The sequence below is a fragment of the Petromyzon marinus genome, chromosome 62 (genome assembly GCF_048934315.1).
Source record: "Petromyzon marinus isolate PM22_M1 ecotype Great Lakes invasive population chromosome 62, UKy_Petmar_22M1.pri1.0, whole genome shotgun sequence".
Taxonomy (NCBI): Eukaryota; Metazoa; Chordata; class Hyperoartia; order Petromyzontiformes; family Petromyzontidae; genus Petromyzon; species Petromyzon marinus.
Genome location: NC_133728.1, coordinates 192,553 through 205,124, shown reverse-complemented (window position 1 = coordinate 205,124; position 12,572 = coordinate 192,553). Strand labels below are relative to the sequence as shown.

Sequence of the window (12,572 nt, the reverse complement as noted above, 5' to 3'; positions counted from 1 at the left end):
AGAACGACCCAGAACCTGAGAGCAGGTAAAGGTGACCTCCCAAGTGAACTGCTGAGAGAGAGTGTGGTGGTTGTGTGCACGTGACCTACAGTGAGGGAAAAAAGTCTTTTATCCCCTGCTGATTTTGTACGTTTGCCCACTGACAAAGAAATGATCAGTCTATAATTTTAATGTTAGGTTTATTTGAACAGTGAGAGACAGAATAACAACAAAAAAATCCAGAAAAACGCATGTCAAAAATGTTCTAAATTGATTTGCATTTTAATGAGGGAAATAAGTATTTGACCCCTCTGCAAAACATGTCTTAGTACTTGGTGGCAAAACCCTTGTTGGCAATCACAGAGGTCAGACGTTTCTTGTAGTCGGCCACCAGGTTTGCACACATCTCAGTTGGGATTTTGTCCCACTCCTCTTTGCCGATCTTCTCCAAGTCATTAAGGTTTCGAGGCTGACGTTTGGCAACTCGAACCTTCAGCTCCCTCCACAGATTTTCTATGGGATTAAGGTCTGGAGACTGGCTAAGCCACTCCAGGACCTTAATGTGCTTCCTCTTGAGCCACTCCTTTGTTGCCTTGGCCGTGTGTGTTGGGTCATTGTCATGCTGGAATACCCATCCACGACCCATTTTCAATGCCCTGGCTGAGGGAAGGAGGTTCTCACCCAAGATTTGACGGTACATGCGGTGAAGTTGTCCTGTCCCCTTAGCAGAAAAACACCCCCAAAGCATAATGTTTCCACCTCCATGTTTGACGGTGGGGATGGTGTTCTTGGAGTCAAAGGCAGCATTCCTCCTCCTCCAAACACGGCGAGTTGAGTTGATGCCAAAGAGCTCCATTTTGGTCTCATCTGACCACAACACTATCACCCAGTTGTCCTCTGAATCATTCAGATGTTCATTGGCAAACTTTAGACGGGCATGTATATGTGCTTTCTTGAGCAGGGGGACCTTGCGGGCGTTGCAGGATTTCAGTCCTTCACGGCGTAGTTGTTTTCTTGGTGACAATGGTCCCAGCTGCCTTGAGATCATTGTCAAGATCATCCCGTGTAGGTCTGGGCTGATTCCTCACCGTTCTCATGATCATTGCAACTCCACGAGGTGAGATCTTGCATGGAGTCCCAGGCCGAGGGAGATTGACAGTTCTTTTGTGTTTCTTCCATTTGCGTATAATCGCACCAACTGTTGTCACCTTCTCACCAAGCTGCTTGGCAATGGTCTTGTAGCCCATTCCAGCCTTGTGTAGGTCTACAATCTTGTCCCTGACATCCTTGGAGAGCTCTGTGGTCTTGGCCATGGTGGAGAGTTTGGAATCTGATTGATTGATTGCTTTTGTGGACAGGTGTCTTTTATACAGTAACAAGCTGAGATTAGGAGCACTCCCTTTAAGAGTGTGCTCCTAATCTCAGCTCGTTACCTGTATAAAAGACACCTGGGAGCCAGAAATCTTTCTGATTGAGAGGGGGTCAAATACTTATTTCCCTCATTAAAATGCAAATCAATTTATAACATTTTGACATGCGTTTTTCTGGATTTGTTGTTGTTATTCTGTCTCTTACTGTTCAAATAAACCTACCATTAAAATTATAGACTGATCATTTCTTTGTCAGTGGGCAAATGTACAAAATCAGCAGGGGATCAAATACTTTTTTCCCTCACTGTATGTGACATCATCACAACTGCCTGGTCCACGGGACGAATTCCGCAGGATTTCGACGATGTCCTGGTGGCTTCTCCTTTCTGGAAGGGAGACCGCACCGATTGCAACAACTTCCGAGGTATCTCCCTCCTCAATTTAAGGCGGAAAAAGGCACTGTGCCCGGATGAGGCTTGTGGAGCCCTATTGTGGTTTCATAGGCTGGGGCGGTCCTGCACAGACGCTATTTATCTATCCGTCTGCTACAGCCGTGATGGATTTAACCAGGAATTACATTTATGATTTATTGACCCGGCCATTGCCTATGATACCATCAATAGACCGGTGCTCTGAGTTATTCGTCGTGCTTTCGGGGCCCCTGACCTCCCCTGCTCACAATCGTCAAGGACCCCTTAGTGGGGTGGGTTGGGCCCCAGTGAAGCTGCGTCGCTGGGAGTCGGAGCCATTCTCTCTTCACCTTGGGGTTGCGACTCAGGATGTCCTGGCCACTATGCTCCTTCAAGTTTTTTTTTCATCCCGTTTCTTGAGAGTCATTTAATAACTTTACCGAAGGAAATTACTTTTTTTTCACAAAGGTATTTAAGTTGTCGAAAAATGGAATCCTAAATGTCTATGTAATGGGGTCGTCCTAAACTGAGTGTTACGTGTGTGTGTGTGTGTGTGTTTGTAACGTGTGCCTGTCTCTACATGTCTATGCCTGTGTGTATGTGGCTCTGTCTTGAGTATAATTGTATGTGTGTCTGTGTGTGTATGCGGGTTACTTTGTATTTATGTATGTCGGGAGTGGTGGGGGTATGGTTAGCGCGATGCGCTCGACGATCCCGGAGTGCAGAGTTCGATTTCTGCTAACCGCCAGTATCGGTCGTGAATCTTGCTACCTGTCCTGAGCCTCCCCTAGGTTGACTGGGCTTCCATCGAGAACCTGGTGCGGTGTGTAAGCATCAGCACTGGGGAGAGACAAAGGTAGCCGGGCGTGGTTGTTCAGGCCACGCCACATCCCCGGCCCACATAGGTACCGCTCGCTAACAGCACTTGCTCCGACAACCCGTGTGGCTATTCGGGGAATCTTTGTCTTTGCACGTCTGTGCCTGTGTGTGTGTGTGTCTCTGTCCGTGTGGGGAGCGATAGTGTAGCGGTTAGCGCGCTGCGCTATGAACCTGGCGACCCGGGTTCGATTCCCGCTCACAGCCAACACCAGTGACGATTATCTGAACCGGTCCCGGGCCTCCCCTAGGTCGACTCAGCCTCAAATGAGTACCTGGTGCGGTGTGTAAACATTGCCAATAGGGAGACAAAGGCGGTCGGGCGTGGTGCTGGCCACCCACCCCCTCGTGTACATTTCCGGCCTTCATAGGTGCTCGCTAACAGCACTTGCCCCTACAGTCTGTTAAGGCTATATGGGGGATCTTTATCTTTGTCTCTGTCCGTGGAGAGAAGGGGCCACTGAGTGAGTGAGATCAGTCATCAGAGACGTCACAGGAACACAATGACAGCTTTGGGTATTCACTGTGGGTCTCAGTCACACGCCCCCACCGACTGCAAACCCCTCTCGAGCCTCTCTATTCAGTCAGGAGCCAGGGAATGAACATACGCCGCTACATTATGATGATGATGATTTAAATATAATGACCAGGACCGACCGTCACGTCCAAAGGCTGTGCAGAGTTTCCTCCTTTCTCATCGTCTCTCAGTCTCTCACTCACACACTCCCTCATGCAGTCATATATCCACAGTCACACACACTCGTGTACACACATAGACTCTGCACACACACACACACAAAGATCCCCCGTATAGCCTTAACAGACTGTAGGGGCAAGTGCTGCTAGCGAGCACCTATGAAGGCTGGAATGGCACACGGTGGGGTGGGTGGCCAGCACCAAGCCCGACCGCCTTTTTCTCCCCTGTGGTGATGTTTATACACCCAACCACGTACTAATTTGAGGCTGAGTCGACCTAGGGGAGGTCCAGGACCGGTTCAGATAATCGTCATTGGTGTTGGCCGTGAGCAGGAATCAAACTTTGATCGCCGGATTCGTAGCGCGGCTTAGCGCTAACCGCTACACTTACTCCCTGTACACACACTCAGATCAAACAAACACTGCTGCCGCACACACACATGCACTCATTCAGACACACTCGTACACACACACACATCAGACATACACTCATGCACGCACACACTAATTCAGACACACTTGTGCACACACACACACATCAGACATACAACAACAACCGCCATTCGCCACTAAGTGGCGGTGACGTCACCACGACGCTTGTGCCAGGCCATGTGCACCTTGAGGCCACGTGAAGTGTCGAACGCCCGCGGGCAGGAGGTCACGGGGCAGACCCAGGTGCCACGGGTCGACTGACTAAGATGACGGATATGACTGGCTGATGCACCACCTGTGCCCCCTACTGTGCCAACCTGCTGTGCTTTAGCCACCCGGCGCTCCGCTCGTTGTTGTGAGCGTCACTCCTCCGCCCTCCGTTGTTGTTGGAGGGCGACTGCCTCCAACTGCCCAATAGCGTCCTTCACGAGCCTCCTCCACAGAGGCCGATCTTGACACCGCTGGTACCAGTCATCGGCAAGTCCACTCAGCTCCACGTCCTCCTGTACCACATCACTCCATCTCTTCTCTAGCCCGTGCCGCGCCCGTTTAGCCCCCTCGATCCGGCCGAACAAAAGCTGTTTCGGCATGCGGTGGCTGGGCATGTGGGCTACATGACCCAGCCAACGCAGCCTTGCCTGCCGGAGGAGCTCACCGATGGGACCTTGCCCAGATCTTTCAAGGATTTGTGAGCTCCTCACACAATCCAGCCTGGTTAAACCCAGGATGGATCGTAGGCAGGCCAGCCTAAATGTTTCCAACCGGCGAAGATGCTCCCTTAAGGGGGTCCACGTTTCGCAAGCGTAGAGAAGGGAGGGAATGACCGTGGCCGAGAAGACCTGAAGCTTAGTGCGGAGCGACAGACCAGGTAGCTTCCACACAGCGTTACGCAACCGATGAAAAGATATTGCCGCCGGACTGATTGGGAGTGAGACACTCATGCACGCACACACACCAATTCAGACACACTCGTGCACACACACACATCAGACGTACACTCAGGTACACAACCACGCACTTATTCAGACACACTCGCTCACACACACACATCAGACATACACACACGCACACATTACACACTCCGCCTGACCACGGCGTTGTCGTCAGGCGAGGTGCACCTGGGAGCCTTCGCGTGCAATGTGGAAGGCTGGCGGGAGGTTGCGGGGCAGAGACCCTACCACGTGTTGTGACTTTAGCCGAGATGAGTGGCAGATGGCGATCGCAGCTCCTCTACCCAGGCACGCGCAGTGCAGGCCTCACGCTCGACCCCTTCGTGTCTGTGTGTGCGTACGTTGAACTTCTTTACCACCGTACGTAGCCAACCGTGCTGAACCGAGACAAACTTCCCAGATGCTCCGCCTTGTTCCCTCCCATTGTGCGGCATCGCACACAAAGGCAAAGTTCCCCCGTATAGCCTTACACGCTGTTGGGGCAAGTGCTGTTAGTGAGCGCTTGTGAAGGCCGGCACCGTGGCGCACGAGGAGGGTGGGTGGCCAGCAACACGCCCGCCCGGCCGCCTTTGTCTCCCCGCTAGCGACGTTGACACACCGCACCAGGGTACTCATTTGAGGATGATGCTAACAATGCAGAGAATGGCGAACGCAAGGGGCACAGTCGGAGTGCTGCCGATTCGCCTGGCAAGGTTTGCGGGAGGTCATTTTAGAGGTGACCTCGCCAGAGCGGCTCAAGTGAACTCCTGCCAGCTGATCCCTTGAGCAAACACAGTGGAGATACAAGGCCATCGTCATATCTCACGGTGTGACATCATCATCATCATCAGCCATGGTCAATCCACTGCTGGATGAAGGCCTTCCCTAGAACCGTCGTCACATCACCGGCTCCCGCTCAGTGTCACTCACAGACTCGGGGTGCCACGGTGGCTTGGAGACTTTACCTCTCTCGGCTGCTGCACAGAAGGTCCTGGGTTTGATCCCCAGCCTGCGCGTGCCACACGGAGTCGGGTGGGGGGGAATCTTTATCTTTGCATTTGCCTCTCTGTGGGAGCAGCCTTTGGAGCGGATCTTCAGGTTTCCTCTCCGGAGAATGTGGACGTGGAGCTCGGGGCGGACGCCGTCGTCCCATGCACATACACCCTCACGGTGCCGCCGGCCACCGCTCGGCCTCCCATCATCGTGCAGTGGTTCATGGTGAGGCCGGCAGCACCATCACCACCGGCAGCACCATCACCACCGGCAGCACCATTTCCACCATTGCCACCATCACAGCCATCGCCACCATCGTCAGAAACACCGGTAGCACCGTCATCCTGGGACCGGTCCGTTTTTCGAACCCTCCCCGCCAATCCTCACCGCCAACCCCGCGTCGGCACCCTCCCTCGCCCTGTAGGCGGACGACTCCGGCAGGAGGACGCGCCTGGTGTACCGCGAGGAGCCGCACGAGTACGTGGTGGACGCGGTGCCGGGGAAGAGCGAGCACGTCTCGCTGCGGCCCGACAACTCGCTGGTGCTGCAGCGCGTGCGCACGTTGGACGAGGGCGTCCTCGTGTGCCAGGTGTCGGCAAAGCAGCTGGGCTCCAGCGAGGCGTCCACCCAGATCCGCGTCTACAGTGAGCGACGCGGGGGCGGAGCGGGGCGCCACGCCGAGGCGCGTGCGAGCAAGGGGGCTGCAGAACAGACGCGAGACGCTAGGGCCTAGACGCTGCGGACTAAGACGCTGGGGCCTAGACGCTTCTGACTAAGACGCTGCTGACTAAGACGCTGGGGCCTAGACGCTTCTGACTAAGACGCTGCTGACTAAGACGCTGCGGACTAGATGCTGCTGACTAAGACGCTGCTGACTAAGACGCTGGGGCCTAGACGCTTCTGACTAAGACGCTGCTGACTAAGACGCTGGGGCCTAGACGCTGCTGACTAAGACGCTGCTGACTAAGACGCTGCTGACTAAGACGCTGCTGACTAAGACGCTGCTGACTAAGACGCTGCGGACTAGACGCTTCTGACTAAGACGCTGCTGACTAAGACGCTGCTGACTAAGACGCTGCGGACTAAGACGCTGCGGACTAAGACGCTGCGGACTAAGACGCTGCGGACTAGACGCTGCTGACTAAGACGCTGCTCACTAAGACGCTTCTGACTAAGACGCTGGGGCCTAGACACTTCTGACTAAGACGCTTCTGACTAAGACGCTGCGGACTAAGACGCTGCGGACTAAGACGCTGCGGACTAAGACGCTGCTGACTAAGACGCTGCTCACTAAGACGCTTCTGACTAAGACGCTGGGGCCTAGACACTTCTGACTAAGACGCTTCTGACTAAGACGCTGCGGACTAAGACGCTGCGGACTAAGACGCTGCGGACTAGACGCTGTGGACGAGATGCTAGATGCTTTCACAGCTGCTTATTTCTCTCCACTCACTCACTCCACTCACTCTCCCCCCCCCGCTGCTGGTCCGTCATGGTCCCCACCCGCTCCTGGTCCATCATGGTCCATGCACCTCCTACGTACATCATGCTCATTTTTATGCTAATTTCTTTGTCAAAGCGTTTTGTTTCCTCCCACACAACTTAAAGGACGCAAAACCCACGGGGGTTTTTTTTTTATCAGAGATTTGTCCACGAGGCAATTCAGATTTACAAACACTGACACAATTTCAACCGAGAGGATGGTTTCAAATTAAGCAATAATTGAAACATGTTCTAAATCAAACCAAATATTAAACTAATTTTCAATGGTACAATATATTTTTTCAAGTAGTGGTATCCCAAACTTTCACAACTGCTTATTTCTCTCCACTCACTCACTCCACTCACTCACTCCACTCACTCCACTCACTCCACTCACTCACTCCACTCACTCACTCCACTCACTCACTCCACTCATTCCACTCACTCCACTCACTCCACTCCACTCACTCCACTCACTCACTCCACTCACTCTACTCACTCCACTCACTCCACTCGCTCACTCCACTCACTCACTCCACTCACTCACTCCACTCACTCCACTCCACTCACTCCACTCACTCCACTCACTCCACTCACTCCACTCACTCCACTCACTCCACTCACTTACTCCACTCACTCACTCACTCCACTCACTCACTCCACTCACTCACTCCACTCACTCCACTCACTCACTCCACTCACTCCACTCACTCCACTCACTCACTCCACTCACTCCACTCACTCCACTCACTCTACTCACTCACTCCACTCACTCCACTCACTCACTCACTCCACTCACTCTACTCACTCACTCCACTCACTCACTCCACTCACTCACTCCACTCACTCACTCCACTCACTCACTCCACTCACTCACTCACTCTACTCACTCACTCCACTCACTCCACTCACTCCACTCACTCACTCACTCCACTCACTCTACTCACTCACTCACTCCACTCACTCACTCCACTCACTCACTCCACTCACTCACTCCACTCACTCACTCACTCCACTCACTCACTCACTCCACTCACTCACTCCACCCACTCACTCCACTCACTCACTCCACTCACTCACTCACTCCACTCACTTACTCCACTCACTCACTCCACCCACTCACTCACTCCACCCACTCACTCCACTCACTCACTCCACTCACTCACTCTACTCCCCCCCCCACCCGCTCCTGGTCCATCATGGCCCATGCACCTCCTACGTACATCATGCTCATTTTTATGCTAATTCCTTTGTCATAGCGTTTTGCTTCCTCCCACACAGCTTAAAGGACGCGACCTGGGCTTGGCTGTTTTCACTCCAACGCTGTCCTCATGACAGCACGGTCCCTTCACCTGATGAAGGCCACTTGTGTTGTGGCCGGAACGTCGTGATTTTTGTTATTTTATTTTTTTACCTACGTGACTTTACCGAATAGAACCAAAGAGTATGCTAGATGCTGCGGACTAAGACGCTGCTGACTAAGACGCAGTGGACGAGATGCTAGATGCTGCGGACTAAGAAGCTGCGGACTAAGAAGCTGCTGACTAAGACGCTGCTGACTAAGACGCTGATGACTAAGACACTGTGGACTTAAACGCTGTGGACTAATTGCTGCAGATTAGACGCTGCAGACAAGCCGCTAGACGCTGCGAATGAGACTCTGCAGACTAGACGCTAGACTCTGTGGACTAGACGCTGTGGACTAGCCACTGTAGTCTAGCCACTAGACGCTGTGGACTAGCCACTGTAGACTAGCCACTAGACGCTGTGGACTAGCCACTGTAGACTAGCCACTAGACGCTGTGGAATAGCCACTATACACTGCGGACTAAACACTGTGGGCTAGATGCTAGACGCTGCAGACTAGACACTGTGGACTAGCCACTGTAGACTAGCTACTAGACCCTGTGGACGAGCCACTAGACGCTGTTGACTAGCCACTGTAGACTAGCCACTAGACGCTGCGGACGAGCCACTGTAGACTAGCCACTAGACACTGTGGACTAGCCACTGTAGACTAGCCACTAGACACTGTGGACTAGCCATTAGACGCTGTTGACTAGCCACTGTAGACTAGCCACTAGACGCTGCGGACGAGCCACTGTAGACTAGCCACTAGACGCTGTGGACTAGACATTGTGGACTAGCCACTAGACGCTGTTGACTAGCCACTGTAGTCTAGCCACTAGATGCTGTTGACTAGACACTGTAGACTAGCCACTAGACGCTGTGGACTAGACACTGGACTAGCCACTAGACGCTGTGGGCTAGCCACTAGATGCTGTGGGCTAGCCACTAGATGCTGTGGGCTAGCCACTAGATGCTGTGAACTAGCCACTAGATGCTGTGGACTAGACACTGTGGACTAGCCACTAGACACTGTGGACTAGCCACTAGACGCTGTTGACTAGCCACTGTAGACTAGCCACTAGACACTGTGGACTAGCCACTAGACGCTGTTGACTAGCCACTGTAGACTAGCCACTAGATGCTGCAGACGAGCCACTGTAGACTAGCCACTAGACGCTGTGGACTAGACACTAGACGCTGTGGATTAGCCACTGTGGACTAGCCACTAGACACTGTGGACTAGCCACTGTATACTAGCTACTAGACACTGGACTAACCACTAGACACTGTAGACTAGCTACTAGACACTGGACTAGCCACTGTAGACTAGCTGCTAGACGCTGTGGACTAGACACTGTGGACTAGACACTGTGGACTAGCCACTAGACACTGTAGACTAGCCACTGTAGACTAGCCACTAGACACTGTAGACTAGCCACTGTAGACTAGCCACTAGACGCTGTGGACTAGACACTGTGGACTAGCCACTAGACGCTGTGGACTAGACACTGTGGACTAGCCACTAGACACTGTTGACTAGACACTGTGGAGTAGCCACTAGACGCTGTTGACTAGACACTGTGAACTAGCCGCTAGTCGCTGTGGACTAGCCACTAGACACTGTGGACCTAGCCACTAGACGCTGTTGACTAGACACTGTGGACTAGCCACTAGACACTGGACTAGCCACTAGACGCTGTTGACTATACACTGTGAACTAGCCACTAGATGCTGTGGACTGGACACTGTGGACTAGCCACTAGACACTGTTGACTAGACACTGTGAACTAGCCACTAGTCGCTGTAGACTAGACACTGTGAACTAGCCACTAGTCGCTGTAGACTAGACACTGTGAACTAGCCACTAGACGCTGTTGACTAGACACTGAACTAGCTGCTAGACACTGTGGACTAGCCACTAGACGCTGTGGACTAGCCACTGTAGACTAGCCACTAGACGCTGTGGACTAGCCACTGTGAACTAGCCGCTAGTCGCTGTGGACTAGACACTGTGGACTAGCCACTAGACACTGTGGACTAGCCACTAGTCGCTGTGGACTAGCCACTAGACACTGTGAACTAGCCGCTAGTCGCTGTGGACTAGACACTGTGGACTAGATGCTGCGGACTAGATGCTAGATGCTCTGGACTAGACGCTCGACGCTGTGGACTAGACACTGTGGACTAGCCACTAGTCGCTGTGGACTAGACACTGTGGACTAGATGCTGCGGACTAGACGCTAGATGCTCTGGACTAGACGCTCGACGCTGTGGACTAGACACTGAACTAGCCGCTAGTCGCTGTGGACTAGACACTGAACTAGCCGCTAGTCGCTGTGGACTAGACACTGAACTAGCCGCTAGTCGCTGTGGACTAGACCCTGTGGACGAGATGCTGCGGACTAGACGCTCGATGCTCTGGACCAGACGCTCGACGCTGTGGACTATTCCTGATAATCCTGTTGATCTAAAACGAGGCACTAGACACCTGGGACGCAGACATATCTACAGCGAGTGGGTGGGGCAGTGCTGCCATCTACCGCGTAGAAGAGAGAGTTCACTCGAAGGAGAAGCGGATCTCGGAGGTAGCTCTGTGATCTACACTTCCTTGGGCCGTCCTGGCTCTGCCAGATTTCCCACTGGATTCCCTGTGTCGTGGCGTAATGACTCCCGCTCCTGAGCTCTGTTTGCCATTTTGCTTTCGTTTGCATCTCAGAAAATCCGGAGCTCACCATCAAGGCCTCGACAGCCTCCATCGGAGTCCTCCACGAGCCCGGAAAGGTGGGTGGGGGGGAGGGGGGGACGGAAGAGGGGGGCGGGGAGGGGTACTTGGTGAGTCGTCATTTAGGGGGGAATTTAAGGAAGGTCGATACATCGAGTAGCATATTTGTAAATGGGAATATCATCAGCCGTTGTTCTTTCGATAGGCTCGCCCTCCCACCACTGGGTTCGCTGTGCAGGGCTGTAAATGGTAGATGGGTGTGCGTGTATGCGTGTGTGCATCTGCATGTGTGCGTCTGGGTCTGCGTGTGTATCTGCATGTGTGCGTCTGTGTGTGCATGTTGGTGTGCGTGCTTCTGCGTGCGTGTGCGCTGTGAAGGTGGCCACGTGCATTGCGAGTCGGGGGTTCCCGGCCTCCTCCATCGAGTGGCTCAAAGATGGAGAGCTCCTCCCCGAGAACCAGGAGAAAAACGAAGGTCCCATGTCTCCTCCCTGTCTCCCTGTCTCCCTGTCCCTCTGTCTCCCTGTCCCTCTGTCTCCTTGTCCCTCTGTCTCCCTGTCTCCCTGTCCCTCTATTTCCCTGTCCCACTGTCTCCCTGTCCCGCTGTCTCCCTGTTCCTCTGTCTCCCTGTCTGTCAGTCTTCCTGTCTCTCAGTCTCCCTGTCCCTCTGTCTCCCTGTCCCTCTGTCTCCCTGTCCCTCTGTCTCCCTGTTCCTCTGTCTCACTGTTCCTCTGTCTTCCTATCCCTCTGTCTCCCTGTCTCTCAGTCTCCGTGTTCCTCTGTCTCCCTGTCTCCCTGTCCCTCTGTCTCCCTGTCTCCCTGTCCCTCTGTCTCCCTGTCTCCCTGTCCCTCTGTCTCCCTGTCCCTCTGTCTCCCTGTCCCTCTGTCTCCCTGTCTCTGTCTCCCTGTCCCTCTGTCTCCCTGTTCCTCTGTCTCACTGTTCCTCTGTCTTCCTATCCCTCTGTCTCCCTGTCTCTCAGTCTCCGTGTTCCTCTGTCTCCCTGTCTCCCTGTCCCTCTGTCTCCCTGTCTCCCTGTCCCTCTGTCTCCCTGTCTCCCTGTCCCTCTGTCTCCCTGTCCCTCTGTCTCCCTGTCCCTCTGTCTTCCTATCCCTCTGTCTCCCTGTCCCTTTGTCTCCCTGTCTCTCAGTCTCCCTGTCCCTCTGTCTTCCTGTCCCTCTGTCTCCCTGTCCCTCTGTCTTCCTGTCCCACTGTCTCCCTGTCCCTCTGTCTCCCTGTCCCTCAGTCTCCCTGTCCCTCTGTCTCCCTGTCCCTCTGTCTCCCTGTCCCTCTGTCTCCCTGTCCCTCAGTCTCCCTGTCCCTCTGTCTCCCTGT

General features: G+C 53.6%; 1 protein-coding gene across 3 annotated transcripts in view; it reads left to right on the top strand.

Annotated features, from left to right (window-relative positions):
* LOC116955842 (basal cell adhesion molecule-like) overlaps nucleotides 1–12,572 on the top strand; it is a 75,188-nt gene that overhangs the window by 50,110 nt on the left and 12,506 nt on the right. For all 3 annotated transcript variants that reach the window (XM_076053614.1, XM_076053613.1, XM_076053615.1), the window contains exons 2-5: nucleotides 5,771–5,910; nucleotides 6,110–6,329; nucleotides 11,234–11,298; nucleotides 11,618–11,714. In XM_076053614.1, coding sequence (XP_075909729.1) covers nucleotides 5,771–5,910; nucleotides 6,110–6,329; nucleotides 11,234–11,298; nucleotides 11,618–11,714 — 522 coding nt within the window. The remainder of the gene's footprint in view (nucleotides 1–5,770; nucleotides 5,911–6,109; nucleotides 6,330–11,233; nucleotides 11,299–11,617; nucleotides 11,715–12,572) is intronic.